The following is a 26855-nucleotide window of genomic DNA, read 5'->3' on the forward strand; positions in this document are numbered from 1 at the left end:
GGCATCTGTCCGGTTAATGTCATACCGACGGCACCGCTCTGTTGGGATCTGGAAACGCAGGGATGGGGGGTTGCCGCCAATGTTTACTGGAGACTCTTGGTGATCTCACGTCCCGTCAGAGTGGTAAACCACATCACACTAAACGTTCACTCGGCAAAGGGGGTGATCAGCATGCCAACGGCGGTGTCAGCAATTATCAACAAGGTTCGGCCAAAGCGAACCAACTCATGACCAGGAAGCCGGAAGTGCTACGACCCAATTTTCAGAGTGGTCCGTGGATACTCAAAGCCAATCAGCGGTAATCCAGGAATCCATTCCTGCATGGACCAGACTGCAGCAGAATGTGCTATTTCCAAAGTTACCAGCGTTCAAATCCCATTTTGCACAATACACCCCCACATTCAAGACGGCTCAAAGTCAAAAGTCGCTCCGTACGTCAACTTGAAGAACAAGGGAAAACCATGGGGTTGGTAACTAATAAACGATGGTCGCCGCCCCGTCGGACACGGATTACCGGCGATTTCGAGTTCTCCTCCTTCTCAATTCTTTTGCAGTCTTTCTTATGAAACAAATTCGTATTTCTTCTTAAGGACAGCTAACGGTTAATTCTGGCTCAATCGCATGAGGCCGAATGGTCTCTTCGACTCCCAATGCAGGACCCCGATAATTTCTCTTTAACGGAAAGCGTCTTCGACTACGAGTAGGTTTCTGTATAATTCAATTGATGAATTCTTTTTGACAGCCCGGATCATTTGCTAGGTATGAGAACGGTAGACGGTACCATGCCTACCACGCGGGTGAATACCCGCTGCCCAACGATGAGAAAGAACAGGACCGGCTGGATATGCAGCATCATCTCTACACGCTCCTCTACGACGGCGATATCTACCGTGCTCCCATTTCCAAGGACATAAAATATGCCTTAGATATTGGCTGTGGCACAGGAATTGTAGGTCGAATATTCCGTGCTTCTCAGCTTTAGGGGTGACTTTTGTTTGCTAACTCTCTCGCTATATATACAGTGGGCGATTGAGTTTGCTGATAAATTTCCTAATACTGAAGTCATAGCGACCGATCTTTCCGCCATACAGCCCGGGTTCGTTCCGGAAAATTTGCAATTCGAGGTTGATGACGCTGAGGATGAGTGGCAATTTAGTCATACTTTTGACTACATACATCTTGGAACTCTGGCAGGAAGCATAGCGGACTGGCCACGCTTACTACAACAAGCATATGACAACTTGGCCCCTGGAGGGTGGATAGAGCTCATTGATTTCGAGGCATGGGCATCCACAGATGATGACAGTCTTCCGCCGGATTCGGCATATGCTCAATTTCAGACACTGTTAGCCGATGCGGCCAGGAAATTTGGCAAGGAACTTAATCTAGCAGCACGGTTTCGTGAGATGGTAGAAGAGGCTGGGTTTGTTAATGTCGTGGATGAGCGTCGAAAGGCGCCTCTATCGCCCTGGCCCGCGGATCCGAGGCTGAAAACTCTCGGGGAATACATGCGAATCGTCATGGCTGACTCTCTTGAGCCTTATTGCCTGGCTCTATTCACCCGAGTACTGGATTGGAACAACACGATGATTCAGGCTCAGCTTGCTGGTGTGCGGCAGGATTTGAGGAATATGGACTTTCACATCCATACTACTGCGTGAGCACCAACAATATCTTCTTTGCTATGCTGACACAACTTATACTAATAACCATGATAGCCATTGTGTTTACGGACAAAAGCCATTCTCATGACCGTTACGAATATTTAATTAGCGTTTCAATTTGTCGAAGCATACCCCGAAGTCACTTCTACACAGTATCAAGCTGATATTTCATTTCACCCTCTACACCCACCTGCCATCCATGCATCCCTTCTGACATATCACAAACCCCCCCGACCCTAACACGTCCACAGCCTTCCTGGTGTTGATATTTAAATTGTCGAAAATTTTCCGAGAGCCCAGGAAGAGCTTGAAATCTACCAGTGCTTGATGTACCTTACAAACTCCCGAACCCTCTTGAGACGCCCCCGAATTTAAAGATCGCAACAATGTCATTGCCTAACGGACTGTTGCAACCGGTTACGATATGATCGCCCCTGGCCACCTGAAAAGAACAGCCCGAACGGAACGGTGACATCTATTGATTAACAGGGAAGGAATTGCATTTTACATGAGAATAAAAATTCAAATGTTCTCGGTGGGAGCATGGATAATTATTACCACTCTAATGATATGGGAGATACAAGAAAAAATGTATAGCAACTCCGGTTAAAATCACGGAGCCATAGTATGACAAAAAAAAATATGATCTACTAGTCATTATTTTCTGCTGCTACCTCATTTTACAAAGAAGGGTATAATAGCACCTTAGAAAAGGAGCGGAAGAAACTGTCCCAGGATCTTCCATCACTCTGCTTTTGCTTCGCTTGATTGAACAACAAAGAATTTGCCCATCATCTTACTTGCAGATTTCAACAATGCATCTTTCTCTTCCCATGATCCTTCGTCCGGATGCTCCATCTTGTCGGGTCGACGTCGACGAATCCTCCGATTCCGGCCCACAAATTCTTCCCGTTCCAGCGAGTCTCTGAGCCGTTCTATATTGATTGTATTTTCCTTATGCGCCTCGTCCGTCTCATCTCGTATACTGCGAAGCGGCGTGACTCCCGTGGTGTCGATTTGCTGGACCTGCTTGACAAAGTGGATTTGGCATGAGAGGGTTTTAAGCATGGATGCTTCTTCTGAAGGAGAAGAAGGCGGAGGGAGAGCAGAGAGGCGGAGGAGGTGGTGGAGTTGGGTCCGGGATACTGGGGTATCTGGGATGTCGGTTAAGTCTCGGAGGAGGGATTTTATGGACCAGGTGGGCGTCGAGAGGACGGTAGATAGATCGGTTTCATCTGAGGGTGAGGATGAGGACGAGGAGGCTGAGGAGAATTGGCGGAGAGAAATTGGTGTTATTAGATTAAAATCATGCGTTTGGAGCTGGGAGACCTTTTGGCATGCTCTGGTATGTTGTCGAAAGAGATGTGCTCTGGAGCAACGGGCGACGACCGTCGGCGGCATTGCGCGGGTTTAGGGATAAAACTTGCTTGATGGCAGGTATCTGCTTCGTGACAACCCTGCGGACAATTGAGAACGGACAGCTAGCCGACCTGTCGGTCTAATGGACTCCTGGTGAACGGTGTGTTTTATGCCGTCCGTGACAGATTTGGTGGTTGGCACATGGCACCCATCTCGATCAGAGGCTGGGTCCGGGGCTTAAGGGCCGGTTAGGGGGCGTCTATTCGAGTGCTTAAAGGCTGTGCTGGGGGAAGCCTAAGGGCGGTTAGGGCCGCCGGAATTTGTTAAGGACGAAACCCGAAGCTAAATTTAGGTTTCAGCTAACGGTCGGCAAAATAGGATTTATTGCCCGGTTTCGAACAACGTCAAGCATCCACTTATCGGTTCCCCTCTTATCATCATCATTCCCCTCTGGTGTTCCCGGGTGTGTATCTTGTGTGTTTCCAGCGATATCACAACAGTTTAGGGGTATATACTATTGACCATGGCGTCACAAGATCCTCGCGTCCTCCTCCAAAAAGTTCGTATCAATACCAACCACATCTCCCCTCTCGATGTACTATCTGGGCTCCAAAGCAGCCAACTAACCAGAGCAATAGGCAGATAAAACACTCCAGGGCGCTTCAGGTGGCTTCTCCTTCTTTGGCGGAAGAACAGAAAAATATGAGAATGCTGCGGATTTATACACACAAGCTGCAAATGCATTTCGAGTACAAAAGCTGAGTTGGTCTCCCACGCGGCTTTTAACCCCGCCATGTACACCAGATCACAGTACGAGCGCAACGGCTAACACAACGTGTTCCTCTGGGTAGATAAGGAAGCCGGAATGGCCTTTGAAAAAGCGGCAGCTGTTTACACCACCAACCTCAACGAGCCCGACGACGCGGCCAATGCTTTAACCGAAGCATTCAAGGTCTACAGGAAGACCGATCCCGAAGATGCAGCTCGCGCTTTGCAGAGCGCTATTTCGCATTATATATCAAAAGGAAACTTCAGACGGGCGGCGACGCATCAACAAAATTTGGCTGAGGTATACGAGGTCGAGATCGGTGATGAAACAAGAGCCATGGAGGCGTATGAGAAGGCGGCTGAGTGGTTTGAGGGTGACAATGCTGAAGCGTGAGTTTTCCGGTCGCGCTCTAGAAGACCGGTTTGCACAGGCTAACTTCTATGCTTCAGGCTCGCAAACAAGCACTTTCTCAAGGTGGCAGATCTCGCTGCACTAAAGGGAGATTACTACAAGGCAATTGAGAATTTTGAAAAAGTCGCCAAGTCATCCATAAACAACCATCTCATGAAGTGGTCTGTAAAAGACTACTTTCTCAAGGCCGGAATGTGCCACCTTGCTACAAAGGTAAGGCAGTTCACATCCATTTCCCCGTCTCCACGTTCCTATCTACATGCTGACCGATTGAACCAGGATCTCGTTGCAACCAACCGCGCTCTCCAATCTTACGTAGACCTCGACAATACGTTCCTTTCTACCCGCGAATACCAACTGCTCGCAGACTTAACGCAAGCTGTGGAGCAAGGTGACCAGGAAGCGTTTAGTGATAAGTTGTTCCAGTACGATCAGCTGAGCAAGTTGGATAAATGGAAGACGGCGATATTTTTGCGGGTTAAGGATAATATTGAGGAGACTGGGGAGGATTTCTCATGAGATTTTTTCGAAAAGAAATGTTTTATACCCTGCCGTTCTTTACTTCAAACCATCCTCCTTGGAATCGGGTAGGCTTTTGACAATGATGGCTTTCTATTGTCGGCTAAAAGGTATATATAGGCTTCATACTCCTTGTCGTTTCCCCGACTATTCGTACGAAATCGAATTGGATTCGTCCAGGCTTATGAAGTATTTATCTTTCCCTAGAGAATAGTTCATGCCATATCTGTAATAATAAGTCCAAACTGTTAAATCTAACCAATAGGTCTAATGGGTTTAGCAAGTAATTAAAATCATTTCTATTCGAGGTTCGCACATTGAAAAGGGTCCCGCTATAGACGCGCCAGGTGGGAAGTAGTTATAGGTTATAGCCGCTTATTCAACATCAACGGCTATGGCAGCTTTTATTTCGCCGCCAAACACAATAGTGTCGAGATTATCAGATTCGCTCTTTTTCCAAGTTGTTTCGATAGTAATTAGCCCCTTAAAGCTGTTGACATCTCGATAGAGCTTTTCTAAGTATTGTTGCACAATTGGTAAGACAACCTTCGATGTTACTTTCTGCTCGACAAAGCGAGCTCCATACCCATTGGAAGGGGCTCCTAAGTAACGGTAAACATCGTCGCTGGCACGAAGCTCTATGCGATGGAGTTGTCTTGAGTTAGGATAGTCGCGACGAGTATAATCGCGAAACATGCTATGAAGTCCTTCGATCAAGAATCGGTGTGCAAGCACTGAAGACTCAAGTGGTGTGAATGGAACGAACGGAATAATATGTTGAATACGGCCAGCGATCGATGCCTGTTAAACGACGATTAGCCACTAAACAAACCAATCCGTGCTCAAGTATCAAGTGAAACCCCTTTGATAACTGTACGTACACCGTAGGTCTGGATAAGTTCCGTTCTTAATTGAGATTCTACTTCATTTTCCATCCTATAAAGGAATCCAGCATCCTTTTGGTCACAACCGCTGGATATTAATTTATTGGCATAGGCACGAGAAGCTGACTCTTCGCTCTGGGTCAGAGAGAGAATGTAAACGACCTTTGTGCGAGCCGTTTTGCAGGTTTCGGCGTCCCGGTGTGTAGCTATTCCAGATTAGCATTGCAGTACTATACCAGACAAATATCCAGAGTATCCGAGGCCTCACCACTGATAACCCCATTAAGCACCATTTTTAACCAGGAGTGGTCAACATTATCTCCATCGATAAACACGACGTCCAGGCCGCCCTTGTTCGACTTGGGCGCTAGCGGTCCGTTGTTATCTCCTGGGACAAGTTGACCAGTTGTATTAAACGGAGACATTTCTTGGAAGTTCCCAAGGGTCCGAGCCAAAGTCCTTTTTCCATGTCCGGGAAGTCCAACAAATGCCATCACGAAGGGGGCATTACCTTTGCAGATGCGATGAGCTGTAAGGCAATCTTTAGTGCGCTTGATAGCATAGTTCTGGCCGACGATAGAAGGGGAAAGGTGTCGCGCCCCTTTGCGCTGGAAGGAAGTAGATAAGTCGTTTTTCGAAGCCTGAAGAAGATAATATTTCATAGAAATGTTAAGGCTATTTTTCAATAGCGATTGATTCTCCTCGTCACACCAAAGAGCCCATGAGTTGGGGCCATTCTGTGGCTTTTCGTGATGATCATGCATGCTTTCCCACATATGAGAAGGAATAGCATGTGGATTAGCACCGAGACAAAGGAGAACCCGAACGATCTCTGTAGCGGTAATACTTGGGTTAAGAATGGCGTATGCTAGGAGCGGGATACTGGTAGCCTTATCCGTTGCATCCGGGTTCGCGCCATAGTCGATAAGAAGCTTCACAACCTCTGGTCTATTTGCGTAAATGGCGGCATATATAGTAGAAAACGCATTTTCGTTCGTGATCAAGACTTCCTTCACTTCTGAAAATGAATTGGCGGTAAGCAAACTTTTAATAGAGTCATAATCTTGATTTTCACGGATAGCACGAATTATCAACCACGCCGAGATTCGAGCCACACGGGGTCTAAGTAGGCTATTTTGGATAGTGTCGCAGCTAATATCCGTTTTGAGAGGTTCTTCCAACTAAAAACGAAGTTATATCAGTTTCGACCCTTAACTCCCATCTAGAAGTCGAGAACGATGTGATACCTTAGGCCCCGGCGAACCATTATAGGAGAAAAGTGAGATAAGATCGTCGTTTTCAGAGGTGCTGGCGGTAGTATCTCTTAATTGTGGTTCAGCTATTAAAGAAAGATCATGTCAATCCATAAGTCATCAAAAGTGCTCGAAACGGGTAGGGTCACGCTCACCGGATGTGCTATTGCTTTTTGGAACCGAAGCGACCTTCCCAGTATTCTCATGCATAAAGCGACATTCGCTGTCCTTGAACTTGCATTTGCTATTCTTCCAATAGTAGCACGTAAGTGGCTTTTTCTGCACCACACTGATAGGGGCCACCTTGAAAGCTTTGATATCCATGATTGGCCAAAGATTAAATTGGTTAAAGATAAGAGAGAGAAACAAGGAGAATGGAATTCGAGGCAAGAGATTTATGCTTGAAGAAATGGGGGCAGAGTTTCTAACTTTGGGTTGGTGAAGATATATCAACTGATGAGAATGCCGAGAGAGTCAGAAGGAAATATCCATTTAAGTGAATGCCACACGGCTTTTATGAAGATATCAAACTCATAAAGGAATGGGGAGGCATCTCTCCTTAAGAAGACTTTCAGTGAACACTTTGTGGACAAAAGTGATTGGAAGAAACAGGATTAATGCCAACTGAGCTGAGAGTCAATATTTCTCTTTTTGAAGCTACAGATGGTGAAAAATTAGCAGTTAAAAGGCAATCAGCCTTCATACTACTAAAATTTTATTGCCCAACCGGTTTGAGACCGGTCGGACAGCGCCATCGATGGGCCCATCGACGGTAGTAGGAAAGGAACAAATTTCCAAACGCAAGAAGTAGCCCAGGTGTAATTAACCAGCCAAGCCCAGCTGACAGAGGCCCTTACTGACGGAGACGCCCAAATGAACAATCTACAGGATGCACCTGTGCTAGGAACAACTGAATGTCTCACTGTGCAAGCCAGTGGTCAGGATGAGAAACAAAAATTTTTTTTTCATTGCTAAAGCATTGATCAAAGTCACCAATCAACACATCAAATGATGCTGAGGCGAGCTGACCCCTGAGGTACGCGCTGTGTGGAGTGGCAAGACGTCAAGATGTTTAAATCCAAGCAAGATGTGAAGTCCAAGGAACCACCTGACTCAGCAACACAGACAACGGCATTCGGTGATATCAAAATACAACTGAGCAGTAACTATAGCATCCTTAACATACATTCATGGCAGCATAAATATCAGAAATTCCCAGGATATAAACACCGGATCCGAAATCACTCCAACACAAAGGAATCCAGTCCTAGCCCAGTCGAGATTCTTTGCGGATATCCAGACCTTCAAAGACCCCTGAATCGAGCCCATCCCGCAGCTCGATATTCGCCTGTCTTTGATAGTCTCTTCCCCTTTCCTTCATAGTCATCATCCTCAGGAGCCAAACGACTTCCTCGCCCCTCTTCTGCCATTTTTCCACTGACTTCACGCCTTCTTCCCACACCCAGGCCTGCAATGTAACTTCCATACCCTGCAGGTTTAGAGCCAAGTCCTAACCCCAAATCAATTCCGGTGTTACTGACGACACGACCCGTACGGTCGCGATTCTCTTGATCTGATAGGCTATCATTCCTATCACTATCACTATCGTGATCATTGTCATCAACCGCTTCGTAGTTGCCCGTCATGCGCCTCCATCGTGATTTCTTTTTGTTTGTGATATTTGGGGTTGTGACTTTCAAGTCTTTACCACGAAGGCTTCCTACACGCTGTGCGGGAGAAATTTTGGCTTGGTCTAGTTCGCCATAGGACCTGAATTTGGCACTCTTGACGGGCGTTGGCCTGCCACTGTCAGAAGGTGGGTTTGGCATATCTGCCAGCGCAACACGACGTAAGCTACCCTTTGAATGACGTGAGCTGACTGACCCCTGTTCAGTCGGCCGGGGAGTTGGCGGATTCATTTCCAATGGATTCAGGAGCGGCTGGTGCTTATAGTCGTTGTTCTCATCTTGCGCCACCACGACCTGATGGTCTCCCAAGTCACGTTCGGGGACGTACGAGTTTTCGGCATGCTGATTACCGTATATAATTTCATCGTTATCGCAGTCGTCAATGGCTGTGTAATCACCTCGATGCCGCATTACGGTGTCACTCCGATACTGAAGGCTGTCAAGGAAACTAGAATTATCCCATTTCTCGTCATCAATACCCGGTATCATAGGAGTATTTCCTCCGCTGGGTAAAGACAACGGTCTAGCTGCAGAATCATCGGGGCATAGTTCAGGTGATGGAGGTGAAGATGGATAGATACACCAATTCTCATCCGATAAGGCGGAAACACCGCTGGGGTCGCGCTGTCTCGCATCCAGGGCAGTCAAATTTGACTGATCGGAGACAGGAGGAGCATCTCTGACCATAGACTGGGGCCTGGATGGAGTGGTACCACGCCGCTGCGCCGGAGTACGTGCAATCTCCACTTTTGACTTGTTCGCCTGTTCATAATGAAAAGTCTGCTGGCTCGGAAGATCCGATCGCGAATACCTGAAGGATTGCGCTGAGTAATATGATGTCCGGGGGCTGTCTGTTCCTCGAAGGTCACTTCCAGAAAGCGTGCTTGATGAATCGGCCCTAGTGTGCATGAAAGGCACTGTCCGGGTAGGTATCAATGGCTCCTGAGCGAGTGATTCGCGATTGGCCTCGGTGGAGGCCGTTGTGCTCTGGCTCAAATGCTTTTCTGCGATTTCTGACTTATTTCGCTTTTGTCCTCGAGACGTGAGGTTATCCTCTAAGGGATTCATATCCGGTGGAAGCTTTGATATCTGTCGGAAGACAATGGCTAAATAAAGGTCCAAACCTAGTGAGATTAAATGAAGCCCGCCCACAGTTGAAGCGGCAAGAAAAGTCGCGTGGATGATCGCCTCCCTTACTCCTTCATTTCCAAAGAGAGTCTCCCAACCGTAAGACTTGGTTTCGTACTCCACGTTTGAGACGATGCTGGTAAAAACATACAATGGGATCAGTCCGGCGTCCAGCACCGATGCAAACAACATGTAGCTTGCCGATGAGGCGGGAGTTCGCGCGGTCGCGGATCGAAAGAGATGGTAAATACCGTAGATAGTATGGAGGATCGTTACGCAAGGCTAATATTGAATAAGTCTCCGTTCTAGTCACCTCGAATTCTCTTTGGGCTTACTGGGACGCGTATCATCCATGCAAGGGTCAGTGTTGTCCCCTTGATGCAAATAACACAGAATAGTATCCCGAGAGCTCCAATTAGGGTCAAAACTCTCAATGCTAGTTGTGACCACCTGGCGTATTTTACCCTCTGCTTTGTTCGAGGGCTCATTAATTTGATTTTGCCCCTACCACCCGCGATCAATCCGAACTGTTACTCGAAAGGTCAGTGTTCAGAATCTATGGATCGCCGTAGACTAGTTACACACAGAATCTGGGTGTTGGTTAAAATTGACCAGCGGGCCATTTTTCTTTGCCTTCGGTTCGCGCGGAGCCCAAGATGCCTGGGTATGTGCCTTGGGGTTGAATGGCTTGGTTGGAGAGCCGGGCGTTTGTCGTGATGGGGGATCGTAAATGAACGGCGGCTCACTCCGCCCCATTGTCACAGCCCAGAGGATAACTAGTTAAAGCATCCAGAAATTAATGGAATGAGGATGGTTCCTTGACGAAGTGGGGGAGAGTCGAGGGTAATATCGTCTTTCGAGTTCTCCCGGCTGGCAGCTGTGATGCCTAGTCACTCTAAATAATTCGCGCGCCGATTGTTGGCAGGGCAACCGGACTCATATGGCTTATCGCCGCCCCCTTGACAAATTCATCAAGACCCAGATGCGACGAACTCCGGCTGCGTCCCGTGTGCCTGCGACGAGTTCTATCAAGAATGTTGCCTCGAATAGGAAATGTGTGCATTCGGTGCTCGCTTCAGATCAGCAAAGCGGTTGAGGGTTATGAGCGCGCCGTGATCAATTCAACATGTCGACGGAAGTACAGCAGTGACGTTACTCATTCGTCTCGTCCGTTCCGTGTTGCAGTTATCGGCTCTGGACCTGCGGGGTTCTATGCTGCATATAGGCTGATGGGGAAGGTTGATAATGCTTTCGTCGATATGTACGAGCATTTGCCTGTTCCCTTTGGACTGGTCCGATATGGCGTTGCGCCAGACCATCCGGAGGTGAAAGTAATTCATACCCTTGTATCCTTATTCTCAGTGCAGTTGCTGATTTTATGCCCGTAGAATTGTCAAGATAAATTCACCGAAGTAGCTAACTCTTCCCGTTTCAATTTTATTGGAAATGTCGAGCTGGGCGCCGCTCTCCCCCTTCGGTCCCTGAAGCCGCATTACGATGCCATCCTCTTTTCTTACGGTGCCTCGAAGGATAGGGAATTAGGAATACCCGGAGAACGAGACATTCGTGGAATATACTCTGCTAGGGCGTTTGTTGGCTGGTACAATGGCCTCCCAGAGTACCGAGACCTTAAACCGGGTCTAGCAAGCAGTGAAGAGGCGGTTGTAATTGGGCAAGGAAACGTAGCTATGGATGTTGCTAGAGTTTTGTTGACGGACGTCGATATTTTGCGGAAGACGGATATGGCAGAGTATGCCCTGGAGGAATTGTCCCGGAGCAAGATTAAAAGAGTCAGGGTGGTTGGACGAAGAGGTCCAATGCAGGTACTTATCCATCATTCGACATCAGGTTAGCCGTGGGCTGATAACTGACAACAACATGCAGGGTGCGTTCACAATCAAAGAAATCCGCGAGCTATTACAGTTACCCTCCGTATCCTTCGAGCCCATTCCCGAATATCTCTTCCCGCCGGTATCAGCAATCAAAAGGCTGCCCCGAGCCCAAAAACGCATAACCGAACTCCTCGCCAAAGGCTCATCCACAGACCCTTCAACAGCAAACAGATCTGGGTCTCTCGATTTTCTACTCTCTCCCCACTCCTTTCACACCTCACCAAAGAATCAATCTAGTGACCTATCATACATAAAATTTACTCGCAACCAACTTGACCCCTCAGACCCCTTCTCTCGATCATCACGAGCCACTCCTCTCCTTGGCGATGACGGCAAAGCAATGCAGGTTGACATCCCCGCTAGCGTCTGCTTCCGAAGCATAGGATATCAATCCGTCCCTCTCGAAGGCTTTGAAGACCTTCAGATCCCGTTCAATGCTTCACGTGGGATAATCCCCAACGATGGACAAGGAAGAATCATTGATTATGATTCCTCCAGCGACGTGAAAGCTAATCCACCCTCGTCCGCTCCGGAGGCCGTGCCAAGTCACCTCCCCGGGCTGTATTGCGCTGGCTGGGTGAAGCGTGGCCCTACCGGTGTCATTGCCTCAACGATGACAGATGCATTCGCCACTGGCGATGCGATCGCGGCGGATTGGGCGCATCATGTTTCGGCTTCTAGCGGTGCCCCGGCGTTCTTGAACTCTGATGAGGGAGGGAGCACTGGACTTGGCTGGGAGGGCGTACGCGGTGATGCAGAGAAGCTTGGCCTCCGGCCAACAAGCTGGAAAGATTGGGAAGCGATTGACCGCGCGGAGGTGGAGAGAGGCAAGTCTAGGGGCAAGATTCGAGAAAAATTTGGTCGTGTTGAGGAGATGTTAGATGTGTTGTCATAACAATGCATACTTACAATTTTATGACAGCGGTTACAACAACTTCTCTACTCATTTCCTTTTAAAGAGAGGTAGTATAGAGATCGACCTATATAGAACACCTGTACTATAGATTATCAATTTGGTTAGATACACTTTCATTCCTGCAACGTCTTCCTAGAACAAGCCTCAAGATGGGCTGCCTCGCGGAGATATTATCATTTCGATATCTCGGCAATAGCCAAATATATACACGGCAAAACTATATTACCCAAGAGTATACACGCAGATGAACCTATGGACTATCTAGAATTCGAGCTCGCACCGTACACCAGAGTATTATCTGACCAGACACTCATGACGGTACACCTTCGTACTCCCATCCAGCAATTACTCTTCTTCTCCTTGAATTCATCCGGTTTGCATTGCACTTGACAAAGAGAGTCAACGCCGTTATAATCAAGATGATAATAGCAGCGATGCTAGGAACCAAAATATTGCGTCGCTGAATGGCGCTTTCATCGACCTCATATGGGCATTGGGCTTTGGGTCCACCCGAAACCCAACAATCCGGGACATCAAAGGAGTTGAAATCCAGCCATATACTTGTTTTCTCCGTCTCCTCAGATGACGGGTCAATGAGATCCTTCGATTGCTGGAGGACATGCTTGTAGAGGTACGTGTTTTCCAACGCCGTGCGGGGAACATCAAAGCTGGAGCCCTCAGGACAGGTGTCGCCGGCCAGCGTATAGGGTTCAGGCTCTCTCGACAGTGTCCAGTCGAACGGAGAATTCCTTATGCGGCATGCAGCGTAGAGTCGATCTGAACAACCACTCGAGCGCCAATGGCCAGAAAGCGAAAGGTCCATCACAGAGCAGCGGTTTTCATCGATCGCCCCAGCGTTTATTGAATCTTTGGGTTCTCCATCTGCCCAAGACCAGATAGAGGAGAGTGACACATTTCGATAAGGTCCAATGTCTTGGTCAGCAGTGACATTGAGGAGTGTATGGTTAACTAGTGGTGATATACCACACGAGACCATCTGGTTGGAGAAGAGAGATAACTGCACGGTAGAGTTTGCTTCTGGAATCTCAGCGGTGGCCCATGTTTGGACATCGGAAATATCAGTGGTATTAGGGTTGTATAAGCATTTGCCAACGATATTGTCGTTGTTATCTTTAGCCACGGTGACAAAAGACGTGAGCGAGCCGGGCGAGAAGACTATCATATTATCGTTCTTGAAATCGTATGCATTCATCTGCAGATCTACCTTTCCCCATCCCATCACAAGTCTTTGCGCCTTGGATAGCTCCACATACCCTTCACTTGGCCATCCATCCGGTGTTTCGTAACGTGAGTTAGCCTTTCCGATTATATTAAAGTACTCTGGAACGGGACCCATTCGCGGAGCCACAGAATACCAGGACCTGTTCAAGTCTCTTCTTTCGGAATCAAGCTCCAAGGGCGTATATATATACATTCCCAACGCATCGTTTGCGGTAGTGCCTAAGGAGTCTGAGAGAGATGGAAGGTCCCTTCCCTTTAGAGTTGGCGCTGAACCGTGAGGGGTATCAGGACGAGATGCGGCATGAAGGTCAAAGATAATATAGGTCAAATGCGCATTCAAAGTATCTTCTGTGCTTTTGAAATAATCGGCCACAACATTTAGTAAGCCGGTTAGGTCAACATTTGCGGAACATGAATAAGGCCCCAATTCAAACAGAACTGTTCCGGAAGGTCCTTTTCTGGTAGGTACTTCAGTCTGATCAACGGTGGAATCTTCAACGGGGTTTGTATCGGAAGGCCTAGTGGTATTGCGCGATTGTCGAGTATTGAGATGTCCACCCACAGCTGGAGAACCAGTTTTCCGGTTGAATCCGAGTAGTTTCAGCCCGAGGAATGGGAGCCTCCTGGGAACGGTTGCTCCAAGTGGGATCAAGGGTGTTGTTACTGGGCACAGACTCCATTTCTTTCTCTCACGGGACCAATATAGATCAACATACAATCGTCGGTATCCCACGGAGAGAAGATTCGAAATGCATTGCTTTGCTGCCTCTTCATCATAGACCTTCTTTCCAAAGCAGGCTGCTGAAAGAGAAACGGCAGGCTGAGTTACAAGATTGATTGGGATCTGTATTGAAACATCTCGCTGGGACTACACCAAGAAACAAATTAGTAGGGAACCACCTCGATTGAGAACGATATCCTGACATACCAGCTGAACTGTTCCCCAAGGCGGCTGTAGGAGAGAGCTGTTGCCGGGAACGAAAGCTCTCATGGAGGCGGGGAAAGCCGGAGTTCAAACAAGCCGGAGATTGGAATCGGCATTGAATTGCGTTGCAGTTGAAAACACAATCTCACTTGCATAAGGCATTCACCATCCACAAAAAGGAGTTCTCGTTGCTCTTATGGTTCTCTACCAGGCACAAGCCCAATGCCGTCGATCGTTGGAAGCTTGCCACCACGCACACGGCGGCCTCGGCGCACATCCCCGCCTTTCCCTTTTTGGAATCTTAGATCTGGCCACTTTGGGCGGATCATCAATGAAAGTCAACACATATATAACAACCACCGCCAGACGAGCTCGATCAACTTCTGGGAGCCCTAATTAGCGCAGTATTTTTCTGATCCCGCTGGTTACTTCCTGGTACTGATTGACTTCCGATTTCAACATGGCTGCCCCTCAGCCATCGCCGCAGCAGCTCGCGGCCATGCAACAGCAGATGGCCGCCGAAGCCGCGAAACGTGGAATGACACCAGAAGAGTTCGCGAACATGCAACGACAACAACTCACTCAAGAGGCTGCGAAGCGCGGTATGACTCCGGAACAATACATCAACCATTTGAGAGCTCAGGCCATGCATCAACACCAGATGCAAAAGCAGCAACAGTCAGGAGAAAACCACGACCACGACCACGATCACGACCACAACCACAACCACAACCACAGCCATGACCATGAGCATGGCCAAGACGACCACCAACATGAGGGCTGCTGTGACCACAATCATGGCCATCAGCATCAGAGACAAATACCTGTGAAATCAGGAGTTCCAGCGGACCCGAAGGCACTTGCCGTTGCCAATTTCCTCAGATCACAAAACCTTAAGACGAGAACATGCATCTTGGATGGTCGGAGAAGAGAATTATTTAAGGGTACATGCTACGAAAAACCTTTCAAAACCAGCCAGAATTACTGACTTGTGAATTTATAGTAAAACGAGCAATTCGAGCACTGGAATCTCCTGCCTACACCAAAGCGGCATCAAAACCCAACTCTCTACTCCCACCGGTAACCGATCGCGCTTCTGCCGAAAACACTTTCAAACTCCTGCCCATGTCCCTTCTCGCACTCCGTGTTTCCAAAATCGAGCAACCGAACCGTCCCAAGCAAAAACGAGTCAAAGGACAGTGGAACGTGCGTATAGAGCAGCACCAAGACACCGACCCAATGATGCACTACGCATGGCTCTACGAGGGACCACAGTGGAAGCAGAAAGCTATGGCTGCGGGCGTTCTCATCGCCATTATGGCAGTGGTCATGTTCCCACTATGGCCCATGATGTTGAGACAGGGCGTGTGGTATTTGAGTATCGCAATGATGGGCTTGTTGGGGTTGTTCTTCGCGATGTCGATCTTCCGCTTGATACTATTCTGCGTTACGTTTTTCGTTGTGCCACCGGGTCTTTGGTTGTACCCCAATCTGTTCGAGGATGTCGGATTCTTTGATAGCTTTAGGCCAGTGTGGGGATGGCAGGAGGTATGTTCAAATCCTTTCTCATTCGCTCTCCACCCAACCGTGACAACCATGGCTTGGAAGGGGCATAATTTAGCTAACAAGCACCTAGACCAAAAAGAAAAAGAAGAAGGCCAAGAAAATGACCGACAATACGATAACACCTCCCGAGCGACCCTCCCAACCCAAAAGCTCAACAGCGACATCCACTGGAGCTCAGCCCCAAGCTAACACCGGAGAAGCCACGAAGCGTGGATTGACCGCTAGCGTTGAAGATGCGGATGAAGAATAGATAGAAAACCATGCCATCTTGATTAAAATTATCGTGCTTTTTTCATTACCGACTAGCCTCTTTTGATACCTCCTTTCTATTGTCTTCTTTATCGGAGATACCGATTTCTTCCTTCAAAAAGGGTTTGATCTTAAGTGTTTCTACTGGGTTGTATGAATATGCTTCCATGTCCATGGGAATAGAAAGTAAGTAATCATTTTAAAAAAAATATTGTGACCATGTTTATTGCATTTATCAAAGAAAAGCCCTAGTAAATACCCCACAGACTCTTAGAATTCATATGAGTATACGGAGTACTCTGTACGGAGTACAGAGTATACATTGTGTTGGTTAGCGGGGCGCCCAGCCCGGTGATCAGGCGATTCAGGCCTGCCATTGGTCCACAACATGCACTATGCCTGTTGCAGCATGGCCATTGCCACTTCAGGGATGGTGCCTGGCTCACTGCTTTTGCACCATCTCATGCTGCCTCAATGTCACCAGATAATCTATATAAACCTAATCTTACTTTCTTGAACAGTAATATACTTTCTTATTCTCTTTCTCTCTCATTCTGTATTCTGTTTTCTGTGCCCAGATGCACTGCTCTCTCATTCTGCAGGAATTGTCATGGGCCTAGCTGAGGTTACTAGCTAAAGCTCTATATACACAAACATATTGCTTGGAGAGAGAGAGAAAAGATGGTATGTGAGTGTATGCACAATATATTCATAACACTTGTGTATGGTGCTAAGTCAAAAGGGGAATAGTGTTTTGGTCTTCTATATGGCATGTCATCAAAAGTTCAGTCTGTGAGTATTGTACATGTGGATCAGTGTGACAATGAATCTATAGGAGGAATTGTATATAGAAAAAAGTATGTGAGGTAAAAGATCTGGTATTAGCAACTATATATGACTTGTAGACAAGATTACCACTGGCTTCCAACAAGAAGTTTATATAGTGGCAGTCTTTTATATGTGCTTGTGAGCATGTAACTTAGTATCTTGTAAAAATACATGTACTTTTAATAGCTTGCAAGCTGAGACTCTAAACTCTTGCAGATATTATTTATCTGTATAAGAAATTTATAAATAAATTCTTACAGATTTTTCTTTCTTGTAAGTCTTGATTTCTCAAGATAGCTATCTTATTAAAAATCTTCATGAGTAGAAAAACAAGAAATCTCTTAAGAAAATAAAAATTTTCTTATAAGAAAAAGAGTACAGCCTTACTAGAGATGTAATATCAATACAACTCTAATAATACAACAACACAACAGAGCTTAATAATACAATAATATGTAAAGAGTTTTTATTGTTCTTACTAGCTCTGTATTACTATTAGATAATGAGCACTAGCTTAAGAGAGAGCTTTTTCTTGCTTTGTTTTTCTCTTTCTTTTTCTTCTTTTTCTTCTCTAGTCTATATTACTTAGGCTGGTATTTGGGACCAGAACAGGATTCTATTTCCCATTGAAGCTTGTCCCAGTCCTGAATTTAGAAACAGCCAGAATTCTAAATATGAAATCTCAGTCTCATATTCCATCTCACTCAAGAGCTTGAGGTCTTATTACCATCCCTATCTCATAAATTATTTCCCAGTTCCATTCTCAAATAGAAAATTATATCCCATGTTCTATTCCAGCAGAGAAGATAGGCTCTCATTTCTTATTTCAGCCAGGTCTACAGTGGGACCAGAATGGAACAAGATTTCCCAGCTCTATTATATCAAGAGTCAAACTGATCAAATTTTGCATGAAACTATTACTAAATTTTATTACTTTTTTGATGAAGGCAGAACTCTTAGAAAAATCAATTCAATTATAAAAGAAAAAAACAAAGCATTAGAACTAAGTAATAGCTAAAGCTAGTAAATAACTAGAAACTGTCTAAATAGCAAGTTCATTATTATTATTATTATTATTATTCTCATCATTATTATCATTCTTATTATTATTATAATTCTCTTTCTCTTTCTTCTTCTTCTTTTTCTTTTTCTTCTCTCTTTTCTTCTTCTTCTTCTTCTTCTTCTTCTTCTTCTTCTGCTTCTCCAGAACCAGCTTTGTGAACCAGACAGGGGCTCTAATATCTACTATTTGATGGACAGAGACCTTGTCAGCACTAGAGAGAGACAGAGAGGCAGTAATAGACAGTGATAATGATAGTGAAGCAGCAGCAGTAGTTAGTGGGGCAGAAGCAGAATACAGACAGCAGGTAATGACAGCAGAAGTAGAAGCAGTAGAGACAGGGCAATCAGACATATTAATTAGACTAAAATAGTTTAATCTAGTTATGATACTGATGCCAAGAACAAGCTTCATGTCATCAGTATTGATTATAACATGCTTACAGTGCATTATTACTATAACAAAGTCTATATTACTCAGTATAATTGTTGATACTATTGCTAATAATAACTTATACTTAAATAAAGTACACAAGATTACTTCAGCAGTCTTCTAAAATAACTTAATAGCAGAATATTATCAGTAATATTCATGTTCTTGATGACAGAATAAAGTAATTTTATAAATCAATTACTAGAACAGAGTTATCAGAAGAATTAGCTCTGTAGAGCTCTAGAAGTGACAGATCTTTTTAATAACATCTATTTTATTAATTAGCATCAAGATTATTACTAAAAATTATTACTTTTTGACATACAAGTGCTGAACTTTTAGTTATAAATAAGATGGTAGGGGCAGAGATTCTTCTGATCAAAGTTAGCCAGATCAATGTCTTTATTAACTTTATGCTAATTACTCTTCTTCAGAGCTCATTCTTTTAATATGGTCTTGTGCTACTTCTCTCTGACTGTATAAAATGAACATATATGGGGAAAACTAACATCTTGTCAGTAAATAATATATGTTAGAGCAGTATTCTGCAAGCACTTATCTCTTAATATAACTTATTTTATTACAGCACAGGTTCTTGTACAGAGATATTACAGAATAGTAAATAATCAGAAAGAAGAAAGAATTATCAACAGTAGCTCTGAAAAAAAAGAAGAAGAAGAGAAAGAAAAGATAAAAGAAGAGAAACTGACTTTATATTATTATTCTGCAGTCAGTATAGCAACAACATATTGAGCTTGCCTATAGCAATATGCTTGTAGAGTGTAAATAATATATATAGTAATTATTCTATACAAGTACTAGATTAATATACTTCATATTCTTATTATTCTGTAGCCAGTATAATAATAACATGTGGAGCTTGTCTATAGCAACATATCTGTAGAATGTAAATAATATATATAGTAATTATTTTATGCAAGTAGTTAATTAATATACTCTATAATTTCATCATGCAGTATCTTTAATTCAACTCATCACATACAATCATGAAGATGAAGTCAAAACAATATTTAATAAGAGAGAAGATTCATGCAGTACAGAAGTACTGTCAAATCTTGAAAGATTATTAAAAAGATATATTTAAGATAGAAGAGACAGATCACAAGATATATCATGATATGCTAAAGAGAATTCAAGTTAAATATAAGTGGTATGCACTCTCAGTAGTTTATATTAAATTATATTAACATTTATTGCAGACAGAATAGTAGTAAGAAGAATCACAAAATAATTAAGAATAAAGTTATTAAACAGTTAATAATCAAGTAATTTATCAAGAGCAAGTTAAAGAAGTATTATAAGCACCAGCTTATAATATCTCAGCAAAAGAAGAGAGAACAGAAGAAAAAGCATTACTAAGAAGAAATTACAGAGACTGAGAATGAAGCTCAGCAGAACAAGAAGATAGAATTTAAAAGTAATAAAATTTGATAACAGTTCTGATATATTTAGATCAAAACAAGCCAGCTACAGCATTCTATTACTATATATAAGCAGGCCCAGTTCCAATAAATGATAGCCAAGCTTGAGATCAAGATTATAAATCATAATTATAATTATCTTGCTGCAGTTAGTGTATCAAGAGAGAGAATTGAGAAGAAGATGAGAGAATTTCTGAATTAATTACAGAATTTAATTAAAGATAATAATAGTCTGCCTGTAGAAGCAATAAAGAAAGATAATTTTGAGATTGTAATATTCTCTGATAAGAATAATAAGAAGAATAGTGAGAAGAATAATGATTGAATTGTTAATATCTAGAGAAGAAAGTTAGTTTTTTAGGTGTTTTTTTATATTAATTTGAGAATAAAGTGTTATTAAATTGGCAAAATATTTTATTTTTCTGAAGAAGAATATTTCATTTTGTAGATAATAATAATTTTGTAGTTAGTTACTGTGCAGAGTAAAATAAGCCTAACTAGCTGGAAATTATCAAATTTTACTTGAACTGTTACCAAATTTTGTTACTTTTTTAACTAAGACAGAACTCAGAGAAAAATCAACTTAATTATAAAAAAAAAAAAATCTAATTAAATAATCAAAGCCAGCAAACAAGCAAAATCTACAGAGGTTTCTTCAGAATTAACTATAGTTTAATATAGAAAAAAATAATTTGTATTATGGAAGAAGTAGCATTATAAGTTATTTATTACTTGATAATTGACTACTGAAGCTACTTAGTTAATTAAGAATAAGAACTGTAGTGACTCTAACTAGAAGATAAAGTAACACTATTCTGATTTTTGACTAAAATTTAATCAGATGACAGAGCATTCTAAGAGTACTTCAGAAGTAATTTGCAAGTATTATCAAATATTTCTTAGTTATTCAAGCTTTTCTTGAAACAGTACAAGTGGTCTGAAGAAGTATTTAACTAGCAAAGATTGTACAAAAACTGGTGACAGACAGAATAATACTCTGGTTAACATGATAATAAATCATGGATTCTAATTTTTCAAATGTAACAAATTTTAGTAATGATTCTGATATCTTAGTAATAATTTTCAAAGTGTTCTTGAACAGATTCAGATCTATCTATTTCTAAATGTAATCAAGACAATTTTCTCTAGCAGCTTGTGCAAATATTAATATTCTTAAATCTCTTATTTCATGCTATTGAGAATTTAGTATTCTACACATTAATAATCATGCTCAATCCTGCAATGGCATTACAGATACTCACATAAGGAATATTATATCAGATTATAAATAATATGTATAATCAGTTATTTCAAAATCTTCTCTTTAATCATGATTCAATAATCAAGATATCTCTAATAATAGATAATTGGACAAGTTCCAATAATCTTGTCTTTATAGCAATTAATGGTTATTATATTATAAAGAATTAGAAGTACCATGAGTATTTACTAGATTTTGAAAGTTTAAAGAATGCTTATACTAGCAAGAATATAACAGAGATTCTCCAAAAATTATTAATAGCATGAAGGCTTGAGAGCAATCTTCTTGCAATTATAAGTAATAATATATTAAATAATAGTATCATGTGAGTATATCTTACACATCAGTTGAGGCCAGCATTACATCAGTTAAACAAGACAACTGATTGAAATGCAAACAGTAGAATAATACTCTATCTTGCTTATATGATTTAACTTGTGATTCAAGAGCTGGTTTGCAATCTCAAGATTCAGCCAGATAATAATACTCTATCTACTATCTTTATTAAGAGCTTAATTACTGATGATCTAGTATGAACAGATATATTTGCAAATACTCTTAGAAAGATAATAAAATTTGATAACAGTCTTAATATACTTGAGTTAATTTACTAATCTTTATTTAATAATAGATTTATCTTATTGCTAATACAACTAATGTCTCTCCTCAACTCACTGCATATGTCTGAGAATATCAACAAGAGAACCAGTACAAGATGATTCAAGATGTTTTACACAAGATAAAATTCTATTTATAAGATGTGTATTTATATCTTGTTACTTCAACAAGCTGTAAACTTATGAATCCAGAACTTATTACCAAAATACTAAAAACTTTATTTATTAAATCATGACTGAAAGCAGATAGAGTATATGATTGAACTGTTACAGTCATTCAGTTAATTTATCAAGATACTATTTAAAACAACAGATTCAATAATTTATCTAGTATAAGTAATGTACAATCATCTTTTCCAGCATTTAGAAAGAGAGGAGAACAAGACCTAATAGTTAATAACAAGAAGGAACATTGAAGAAGTTATTAAAGCTGCCAGCTTGAAATTCCAGAAATACTATAATAATACTGAGTATTCAAAAAGTCAGCTACTAGCTGTAGCTGCTGCCCTTCATTCATCATGCTACATGAGAGTATATAATTTAGAGAATTGAATCAGTAACAAGTATGAAATATATCAATAATATATTTTGAGATTTTACAAAAAGCATTATAAGAAATATAAATAGTCAAGAGAAGTAATACTTGATATAAATGATGTATATTTATTATAAGTATTATTCTGATTTTCTCTCTACTAACTTCTCTAGAATATTGAGTAAATGATTTTTGAAAGATCTTATTAAAGATAAGCAAATTTTCAAAATGAAATATAGCAATATTTAAATGATGAGAATTTAATATTACCTCAAGCTTTGATTCTGGAACAGTAGAGAATGCTAGAGTCTGATTTTCTAACTGTTGCTTGAATAACAAGAAATATTCTAGCTATATCTTTAATAGAGATTGAGGTAGAACAGATTTTCAATGTTGCTTAGAATACATGTTATTATTAATAATTATGGCTCCATGCATCTATAATCAAGAAGATCATGCTACTTAAATATGAAGACAGATGCATATGCTGAATAAAGTACTTATATTACATGAGAAGTTGGCTAAGAAAGTTATTCAAGATAATCAAGATGATCAAGATACTTTAAAGATTATATGAGAAGAGATTGTAAGTCTGCTAAATCCACTACTTAATTCAAACAAGAAACAGAAAATATGTTAATATTATTAATAGATAGACTCAAGTAGCTAAAGTCTAATAGCTTGCAATATAATTCAATTATGCAAAGAGCATTATCAAATTTTGTTACTTTTCTAAAGTTGAATAAATTAATAAAATTATGTTAGAACTGTTACCAAATTTTATTATCTTTTAACAACACAAATAGAACTGAAATTTCCAGTTTCATTTTACACTTTACTGGTCCTGTCTCATATATAATATTAAAATTCCAGTCCTATTTCATTATGTTATAGCCAGGTTCTAGAACTGTTCTATTAGCTAGATTTTGATTTTAGTCTCAATCCCATCCCAATTCCAGCTTCTATGGAACTGTTCCAATATGCTGTTAAACAACCCAGTCCCATTTCATTGAGCTGAGCTTCAACCTGATCCTGTTCTTGAGATGGGAATTGAAACAGGAATTCAGGACTGGAATGGGAAATTCCAGAACTGGATACCACTCTAGTCAGTAAATAATATGTACCAGAGCAGTATTCTGCAAGCACTTATCTCTTAATATAACTTATTTTGTTGCAGCACAGATTCTTGTATAAGAGCATTGCAGAGTAGTAAATAATCAGAGGAGGAGAAGGATTATTAACAGTAGCTCTATATTATAAATTCTGCAACACAACAACAGAACACACAGAATGATTGGATGAAACCTGACAAGACAGAATTATAAACTGTTACAGAAGAACTTTAAGATGAGAATCATGTGACCAGCAATAGAACTGATAAGCTGACTGATTGCACTGAGCACAATAGAATTGATTGAAGAATATAGCAAACATATTATAATAGAATGAATAGAACAGCTTAGCAGAACTATCACCAGAGAAGCATCACATATATAAGAATGCTCATTACCAGAAATCTGATGAACTTGTTCATCATGATCAATCTTCTTACTTATCTACTAGATACCTTTAAATCAGATACTTTCATATCTTGATTACTTTCTATACTACTGAAGTTCTGTAATACTATACAACTGTATCTGATCCTGCTACTGTAGTGGGGATTCTGGTACCATATTAGGACAAAGGTTGTTCTGGTCCAAGGTACAAAACCTCTCCAGCTACTATCTCTGAGCTATATAAACCACCCATAGCCCCTGCATCTTGCTCAACACCTTCACACATCTTTGCACCTTTCTACTTACTTGTTCTTTATTATTAGTTCAGTTATTAGTTAGAGAATATGAAGTTCTCTTGTTCATGAAGCTTGCCACTGTTTCTCATTAGAGCTGCCTGTGTTAGTATGAGCTCTTTACTACTATTATTTCTTATAAGCTTAGGCATCTGTTAAGGCATGCTTCTCTGTTCTTACTACTCAGCCATTACTATTCTTACTATGTTGTGGTTTTTCACCTTTCTTGTGCTCTCACCACATCAATCAACTCATCTACCTTGATGAGGCATCCCATTGTACCCTGCTTTATTTGGTGACCAAGCTGAGACCTGAAGATGATAATGCAGTGATTTGGTAGCTACCAAGGAAGAAAAACAAATTTTGAGACACATGAAGCAATACACTATTTCAAGAAATAATATTAGGGAGCTTAGATTTGAATAGCTCTTATCTAAAGCTTGTCTGATAAATAGGTTTTTTGGAAAGATATTAAATCATTGAGAAACAACAGAACATACTGTGTGACATGACTAAAGATCAAGAAATCAAGAAATCAGAATCAGAATCAACTATGGTTGAAGGTACTACAGGATTGTATGTGACTATGTTACAGAGTGAGAACAGGAGAATTGTGGTTTACTTCTACATTTCTATGCCTTCCCCTGGCGCAGCAAATGAACCTTGGTTTGACAGCAGAAATGCTATCTTGTTTATTGAAAGGTTTGATCAAATGTGCAAGGATCATGGGGTAATTAACTCTAAGAATATTATTGAATGGTTGGCTAGATACTGTATTACATGAATTAGAGAATGAATGAAGATCTTAGAAGACTACAAGAAAGATAATTGAAAAGTATTCTCTAAAGAGATTATTCATGAATTTCATGATCAGAACATTACTTACAAGATTTACTGTTAGAATTATCTTCAAGTAATTATAAAGAAACTGCATGCTTGGGATAGCAACATTTGTGCCTATGTTTGAGAATACACTACTATTGCCAGTACAGTACAAGCCAATGAAAGACTTGATAAATTCACTAAGATGTCTTAATTTCTTCAGAGGCTGCCTGAGAAGCTCCAGAATAAGATTATTGACAAGGCAAAGCTCAACCTTTCAGACAATATGTCATCTATTGGTTTTAGAAAGATTGTTCAAGTAACTATGGATTTGATTAACCAGTATGAAGGAAATAAGAAGGTCTTTAAAGAAGATAAAATGAAGCAGAAGAAACTAAAGAAGCTTGATGAGTAATATTAATTAGCTAACAAACTTTCTATAGTTAAGACTTTAAAGAAAACAGCTAGTTCTGTAAAGACTGAAGAATCTGAATTGAAATTTAAAGCCAAGAGCTCTGAGAGCACTAATATTAAAGCTGCAATTAAAAAGATGACTAATAAGTTTACAAATTTAATATTAACTATAAGAGTACAGTCAAATCAGATACAAGAGAATTCTGATCAGTACTATATGCTGCAGAGAGAAGGGCCTCTGAAACCTATACCAAATTATACAATAAATGTGACTACTAATTCTGCAATGGTACAAGAGAACATCCAACTGCAATTAGTCAATTCTTATATAGCTTGAAATGGTTTGCTGATGACAAGCTATCATTCTAGTAGCTGAGGAGGAGCTCAAACTGAAGAAATTTCAACACATTTCTCATGCTTTTACTGTGGAAAACCTGGACACCATCAATCTCAGTGTTATGAATACCAATCCAATATGAATAATGGGTACTGTTATATTAATAATGAAGAGAACTTATGCATGGGTTCTTCTGATCAAAACTATTAAGTTGTCACTCTTAAATCTGAAATACCAAACATGTATATTGTACAGTCTATAGAAGAGGATGAATGGGCAATTCCAGAATTGACAAGTTCTAAAAAGAAGATCAATCAGCAAGAAGAGACATCTCCAGTAAATTTAACCAGTATGAAGGTCCAAGCAAGATGACTTGGATATCTAATATCTGATGAAGAATCTGATTTGAATAAGAAATATGAACTACTGGAAGAAAGAATATCAGTTAATGTTAGAACTGTTGGAGAAGCTAACAACAGTTCAAAAGCTAAGATTGCAACACCTCATACTTAGTGTACTGGATAATTTATTACCTACCAGAATAATCAAGCTACTGTTAATGATAATATTATGAAAGATGTTGAATCAATCAATCAGAAGAAGTCTGAAATTCAGAACAAGACTGTAGAGAAATAAAGATCAAGATATTCTGCAACAGATTGTTTATTCTCTCAGATCTGTAATTCAACAGATGCCAATGAATTAATAGGTTGAATTCTCAATGGAAAGGTTGAAGTATCAGTCAAGAAACTTATAGATGTATTGCTGAAGCTTCATCAAGTGTTCTTCAGATCAGGTTGGAATAAAAGTACTAGCAAAAGTCATGCAAAGATTGGAGTCTCTGAACCAG

The 26855-nt window shown here is 41.4% G+C and overlaps 8 protein-coding genes across 8 annotated transcripts; 4 read left to right on the forward strand and 4 right to left on the reverse strand.

Annotated features, from left to right (window-relative positions):
- The first annotated feature begins 524 nt into the window (after nt 1–524).
- Nucleotides 525–2254, forward strand: CIMG_05170 (TAM domain methyltransferase). Its single transcript, XM_001245728.2, has 4 exons — nt 525–700; nt 760–949; nt 1023–1657; nt 1719–2254. The coding sequence occupies exons 1-4, from the start codon at nt 651–653 to the stop codon at nt 1750–1752; spliced, it is 909 nt and encodes a 302-aa protein (XP_001245729.2). The 5' UTR covers nt 525–650; the 3' UTR covers nt 1753–2254.
- Nucleotides 2255–2408: 154 nt separating this feature from the next.
- CIMG_11484 (uncharacterized protein) lies at nt 2409–3065 on the reverse strand (the record flags this gene model as incomplete). The annotated part of the gene is made up of 1 exon (XM_012358471.1): nt 2409–3065. One exon carries the CDS (start codon nt 3063–3065, stop codon nt 2409–2411), a length of 657 nt encoding a protein of 218 aa, XP_012213894.1.
- A 410-nt stretch (nt 3066–3475) lies between these two features.
- On the forward strand, nt 3476–4896 carry CIMG_05171 (vesicular-fusion protein sec17). Its single transcript, XM_001245729.2, has 5 exons — nt 3476–3582; nt 3662–3785; nt 3875–4181; nt 4242–4416; nt 4483–4896. The coding sequence occupies exons 1-5, from the start codon at nt 3547–3549 to the stop codon at nt 4720–4722; spliced, it is 882 nt and encodes a 293-aa protein (XP_001245730.1). The 5' UTR covers nt 3476–3546; the 3' UTR covers nt 4723–4896.
- Nucleotides 4897–5097: 201 nt separating this feature from the next.
- CIMG_05172 (uncharacterized protein) lies at nt 5098–7479 on the reverse strand (the record flags this gene model as incomplete). The annotated part of the gene is made up of 5 exons (XM_001245730.2): nt 7015–7479; nt 6854–6945; nt 5875–6787; nt 5604–5812; nt 5098–5523 (listed from the first exon to the last, which is right to left on the reverse strand). Exons 1-5 carry the CDS (start codon nt 7181–7183, stop codon nt 5098–5100), a joined length of 1809 nt encoding a protein of 602 aa, XP_001245731.1. The 5' UTR covers nt 7184–7479.
- Nucleotides 7480–7968: 489 nt separating this feature from the next.
- Nucleotides 7969–10461, reverse strand: CIMG_05173 (uncharacterized protein). Its single transcript, XM_001245731.2, has 3 exons — nt 10261–10461; nt 10011–10202; nt 7969–9957 (listed from the first exon to the last, which is right to left on the reverse strand). Exons 1-3 carry the CDS (start codon nt 10429–10431, stop codon nt 8164–8166), a joined length of 2157 nt encoding a protein of 718 aa, XP_001245732.2. The 5' UTR covers nt 10432–10461; the 3' UTR covers nt 7969–8163.
- Nucleotides 10462–10663: 202 nt separating this feature from the next.
- On the forward strand, nt 10664–12608 carry CIMG_05174 (NADPH-adrenodoxin reductase Arh1). Its single transcript, XM_001245732.2, has 3 exons — nt 10664–11006; nt 11064–11498; nt 11560–12608. The coding sequence occupies exons 1-3, from the start codon at nt 10710–10712 to the stop codon at nt 12460–12462; spliced, it is 1635 nt and encodes a 544-aa protein (XP_001245733.1). The 5' UTR covers nt 10664–10709; the 3' UTR covers nt 12463–12608.
- Nucleotides 12609–12686: 78 nt separating this feature from the next.
- CIMG_05175 (lectin C-type domain-containing protein) lies at nt 12687–14816 on the reverse strand. Its single transcript, XM_001245733.2, has 2 exons — nt 14654–14816; nt 12687–14593 (listed from the first exon to the last, which is right to left on the reverse strand). Exons 1-2 carry the CDS (start codon nt 14714–14716, stop codon nt 12794–12796), a joined length of 1863 nt encoding a protein of 620 aa, XP_001245734.1. The 5' UTR covers nt 14717–14816; the 3' UTR covers nt 12687–12793.
- A 233-nt stretch (nt 14817–15049) lies between these two features.
- On the forward strand, nt 15050–16687 carry CIMG_05176 (Sec62 family protein translocation protein). The gene is made up of 3 exons (XM_001245734.2): nt 15050–15594; nt 15654–16198; nt 16287–16687. Exons 1-3 carry the CDS (start codon nt 15111–15113, stop codon nt 16464–16466), a joined length of 1209 nt encoding a protein of 402 aa, XP_001245735.1. The 5' UTR covers nt 15050–15110; the 3' UTR covers nt 16467–16687.
- Nucleotides 16688–26855: the final 10168 nt, after the last annotated feature.

The sequence above is a fragment of the Coccidioides immitis genome, assembly GCF_000149335.2.
Source record: "Coccidioides immitis RS genomic scaffold supercont3.4, whole genome shotgun sequence".
Taxonomy (NCBI): Eukaryota; Fungi; Ascomycota; class Eurotiomycetes; order Onygenales; family Onygenaceae; genus Coccidioides; species Coccidioides immitis.